The sequence below is a fragment of the Phalaenopsis equestris genome, unplaced genomic scaffold, assembly GCF_001263595.1.
Source record: "Phalaenopsis equestris unplaced genomic scaffold, ASM126359v1 Scaffold198280, whole genome shotgun sequence".
Lineage (NCBI taxonomy): Eukaryota > Viridiplantae > Streptophyta > Magnoliopsida > Asparagales > Orchidaceae > Phalaenopsis > Phalaenopsis equestris.
The window spans coordinates 25,772-30,256 of NW_018218209.1; the positions used below are offsets into that span (position 1 = coordinate 25,772).

The window sequence follows — 4,485 nt, forward strand, 5'->3', positions numbered from 1 at the left end:
TTCGTGCGTGGATTGTACCATATTCGATTTAGTGGTTGTGTTGTTCACTTTTATTTTGTTGTTTGAATCTGTTAGTCTAATGCATGACGACATCACTATTAACCTTTTATGGTCAGCTTTTCTCTATGGGCACCAATAAAGATTATTCTAAGAATCTCTTTATGGAGAGAAAATATTCATTAGATGTCCGGATGCACAGAACATAATATTTTTTTTTTATATGACATTCCTCAATGTAACTAGTTATTCTATATTTTTTCATTCTGCCCTCTACATGGCCTCTTGCCAAAAAAAAAAACTCGTTCACAATTCAGAAAAGAAAAGCCTGCATATCATTCCTTTTTTGAAAAAAACAAATACATTACAGCTTCATATACAACGATCTCCATTCTCTAAAGTCTCTGACTAAAGAGACCTTCAATGGATCCAATCAAAGCAAAAATGCTCACAAGCAAACATCCAACACTGAAGGCCTGGAGCACGAACCACCTCGAAGTCCAGGGTGCAATCTTCTTCTGCACAGAATACATTTCCACAGGAAAATATATTGCTAACGGCCAGAAGCTAATGGCTCCAAGCAGTGCCAGCACCTGATTGAAGTATGGGAAGCCCAATGCAAGCCCTGTAGTTGATGCAACGTAGAGTGTTCTAAAAAAGATTCGGAACAGATTTATTCTAAATGATGGTAAGAATGGAAGATGAATTCTGTGGAAGCAATTCGTCAATGTCCAGCTCGATGGAAGTTTTTCCGAGAACTGTCGCTCAAAAAATGCAAAGATTGGCTGGCTGAATACCTGAGTTGAAACATAAAAGACATTGTTAGTAAGAGATTAAGATATTGATTGCAGAACAGGAAATTTTAATGTTAGTATTAAAAAGTACAGAATGAGAGATATAGATGAAAGAACCATGGATTTTGATTTCTAAGCAAAACTTAGCAGCGAAAACAAAACAGCTATAAGAGAAGCTAAGATTTCTATTTTTTAAGAGACAAATTATTTCATTGCAGAAAGAACTGCGTTGAATCTTGAGCTAACTTCAATATGGATAGCTTCAGCCAATATTGTAAGAATTGCATTACCTGATAGCCTCCAATCAGGTGAAGTATGATGCAAGAATTGGCTAAGTCTACGAGCCAGTATGGTTCATAGAATCCAAATCCAGTTAAGAGATTTCCTGGGGTATCATCACCAAAGGCGGCATAGCCAAAGCATCCACAGCAGAGATAGAAGAAGGTGGTGATGATGATGGACGCCATGGAAGCTTTCTTCATTGTCTGGTGTTCTTGAGGTGGAGACTTCAAAGTATCCTGCATTCAATGAAAATTTTGGATAGAGTTCATTCTCTTGATATACGGCAGGAAGACGCACAACGCATTAGTTTTTTTAACAAAATTTTCTCTTTTGTTTAAGACAGATAGGAATTGCAGCATTTTACTTGTATTTCTATGACAATTATAGAGTATGGATAAGCAAATGCTACGTCCCCAATGGCTTGGGAAACTTTCCAGACTTTCTGTGCTGTAGATGCTGTGTGAACGGATGCTGTGTGAACCCCACCTATCCCTCCATTGATCCTTCCATTACCTGAGACAGAAGTAGCATTAGAAAAGCGTAATGTGCTCCACAGAAAGTCATGTTTTATGTTAAACAAAAGTACATGTTCACAAAAAATTGATATTTGAAAGGACTGCTCTTTCTTTTGGCTGTGAGATAAAAGCCTTTTACCAAAACAAATTCTAGACAGACCACCTTTTATTGGCTTGGCTTATCTTCTTTTGGAACAGTAGCTTTAAATTTTATGATGAGGTCCATACGAAATCATCATCTTACTTGCCGACACTCTCTATGATCAACCACATCCCAAACATGCTAGCTCATATTTGTAAGCGTGAAAATCATTATTTAATTTCATAAGACACATTAAAAGTATAACTTCAATACTATGATAGAAATAAACGTAAATGGGTCCTTTCAAAAGTCACTCATGAGTCCTATGAGTTAAGCTTCTTAATGATCTTGTAATCTTTTATGTAACCTTGTTTAGGGGCATTAGGGTATGCAAACAGTCAATGAAGAAGACTGGCGACTCTCTCTCTCTCTCTCTTTCTCCACAATGACTGCCTACACTTGTGGCCATCCTTAATTTACCTATCTCTTTCTTAGTCGATTTATAAAGCGTAGGCCTTACCATATACCTAGTTATCATTCTATTTCGTTGATTTCTTTCATTTCTAAACTTTTTCTTAGTTTCGATTCTGCAAAATGACAACAATTAAAAATAAATCAAACCATTATTAAGGTTGAGTTCTGTTTATCCCTGAAAAGCTACCGAAATTGCAAAACTATTTTAAGTCAAGGTAAACATTACCAATCACTTTGGCAAGGCCCAACCCGAATCCAATGAAAGAGTAGGTGAATGACATGGTTGCAGCAACAACAGATAGCCATTGCATATTGTGAAAATCTGGAATCTGGGAGACGAAAATCTGTACAACACCAAACATCAACATAAAAAAGCTATCTCCACCCGAACATGGAGCACTGTGCCCTTCCTTGTGATAACAATTTGATCTCTGAATTGCTCTACAAAATTAAATTAAGAGCGAAATCAATCAAAGGTGCCAGGAATGAAATATCAAGTTCCAGTTTCACATCCAGTTTAACAGCTAGCCGTTACCTCATACAAGTTGCAGTAGTGATAACGTATGCAGTAGAAGTTCCAAACAAGCTCAAATATTGCAGAAAACCACAAAACAAAGTGTGTTTCTTTCCTGAACCACCACAAAAAAAAAAAAAGTTACAAAAGTCTATTTCACAATTCCACAAAGCAAAACAACAACACAAGCATTTTTTACTTGCTCCAGGTACCTAAGGTCTTTTTAACTGCATCCATGTATGAGTAGTTTCTTGCACCGTACACCGGATGTGGAGATCGATAACACTCTGAGAGCATGAAGGCAGAGATATAGGTGACGAAGGCAAAGCAAATCATGGCCAATGGCCCCGCAATCCATCCCAATTGTGCAGTGCTCCAGGCCAAGGATAGCACACCAGCGCCAATGACTCCAGTTATGATATGAGCTATGCATGTCCACACAGTTCCTGGTAGTGTTGCCTTGCCCGAAGGCTTAGAAATAAGGACTATGTCTATAAACAGAGGGATATGAATTTTTGTTAAGAAATGGAAGAATGTTAGCAGCATAATTACCAGTTCTTATCTTTCCATCATCAGTGTTGGAGGCAGCAGATGTCTCAAGAGACTGCTCAACTGCCATTACCAATGCTAGTGAGGTCTTTCTTACATCTGATGGCTATAAGTGAGGAACTAGAAATAGCTTATACGTTTACAGAGTTATACGTATAAGAATATAGGAAATAAATTAGGACTCAATTGTTGCTACTTCAGAAAGAAAGCACAAGAATTCCAACAGTTTGAAGATGATTGGGCCCAAGTTCCAAAGTAGGTTTCAGTGAAATCAGTTCGTATAAAACTTGTTTATTTTACATTAAATAAATTCTGGGGGAGTTCTTTGTAACTTTTTGACAGCTGTGAGTCAATAGTTTTGGCTATTTGTTTTATTACAACTAAATACTGAATATTTTAATCAATCTACATTTTAAATTTAGTTATTTTATTGGAAAATTAAAAGACAACGTAGCGTAATTTTTAAGCCTTCATAATTCACCATCATCATTATCTTCATAATAATAAAAAAAAAAGCTCAAAAGAAAAGATCTCAAAATAAAAATTTAAATTTAATTTTGCTTTTTTTCTAATTCTTAGATTACTGAAACGATCAACAAAACAAGTAAAAAAGTTTGAGATGAATTATTTCTGGAGCTCTTTTTATGAGATATCGTAAAGAATCTTTCGTCGAACCAAAAAGTAACGATAAAACTTGAAACGGCATTCAAAATCCATCAACTTGACATGAAATGTGCGCTCAATCATTCACACTTATCTATTGTGGGACATTTTTTTTTTTGGTTCTTTTTCAGAGAGTATTTTGTTTTTGCTCCGCTTTAAGATTATGAATGCCCGAAAAGTTGTTTTCTTCCCCAAATAAGAAGAGAATCTACAGACTGCAGATATTTTTTCTATATTCTTGCAATCTGTATCGTTTGTAAAACAATTTGATTTTCACTCTTAGGCTTCGTTGGTTAATAGATTTAGGTGTCTAGTTTTATTCTTGAGAGTAGATGATTATAATCAAAGTTTTGGGCGCTTCATCTAAGGTGACCAGTTATAGATAACTGTGGCAGCTTGGCCTTATTTAAAAGATGATAGATGTTAATTTTCAAGAAAAGAGAGTAGATAATTATAATCAAAGTTTTGGGCGCTTCATGGTGACCAGTTACAGATAATTGTGGCAGCTTGGCCTTTTAATATTCTTCGATTTGCTTCTAAAAAGATTATAGTCTTATTTAAAAGATGATAGATGTTAATTTTCAAGAAGAAGAAGATTTATATACTTAATTAATG

The 4,485-nt window shown here is 35.6% G+C and overlaps 1 protein-coding gene across 2 annotated transcripts; it reads right to left on the bottom strand.

Moving 5' to 3' along the window:
* Window positions 1–269: 269 nt before the first annotated feature.
* Window positions 270–3,476, bottom strand: LOC110035581 (probable amino acid permease 7). Of its 2 annotated transcripts, none has more exons than XM_020739833.1 (7): window positions 3,211–3,476; window positions 2,871–3,104; window positions 2,680–2,773; window positions 2,371–2,585; window positions 1,438–1,586; window positions 1,082–1,309; window positions 270–794 (listed from the first exon to the last, which is right to left on the bottom strand). In XM_020739833.1, exons 1-7 carry the CDS (start codon window positions 3,275–3,277, stop codon window positions 393–395), a joined length of 1,389 nt encoding a protein of 462 aa, XP_020595492.1. In that variant the 5' UTR covers window positions 3,278–3,476; the 3' UTR covers window positions 270–392. The 2 variants fall into 2 exon arrangements, with proteins under 2 accessions (XP_020595492.1, XP_020595493.1); XM_020739834.1 differs by having other exon boundaries at window positions 2,871–3,117; window positions 3,211–3,256.
* Between the last annotated feature and the right edge of the window lie 1,009 nt (window positions 3,477–4,485).

Coding starts and splice junctions, on each gene's coding strand:
- LOC110035581 (XM_020739833.1), bottom strand. CDS start 3,277: ATGGCAGTTGAGCAGTCTCTTGAGACATCTGCTGCCTCCAACACTGAT. Junction 3,105..3,210: donor TGATGGAAAGATAAGAACTG/GTAATTATGCTG, acceptor CAACACTACCAG/GAACTGTGTGGACATGCATA. Junction 1,310..1,437: donor TAATTGTCATAGAAATACAA/GTAAAATGCTGC, acceptor CATTGAATGCAG/GATACTTTGAAGTCTCCACC.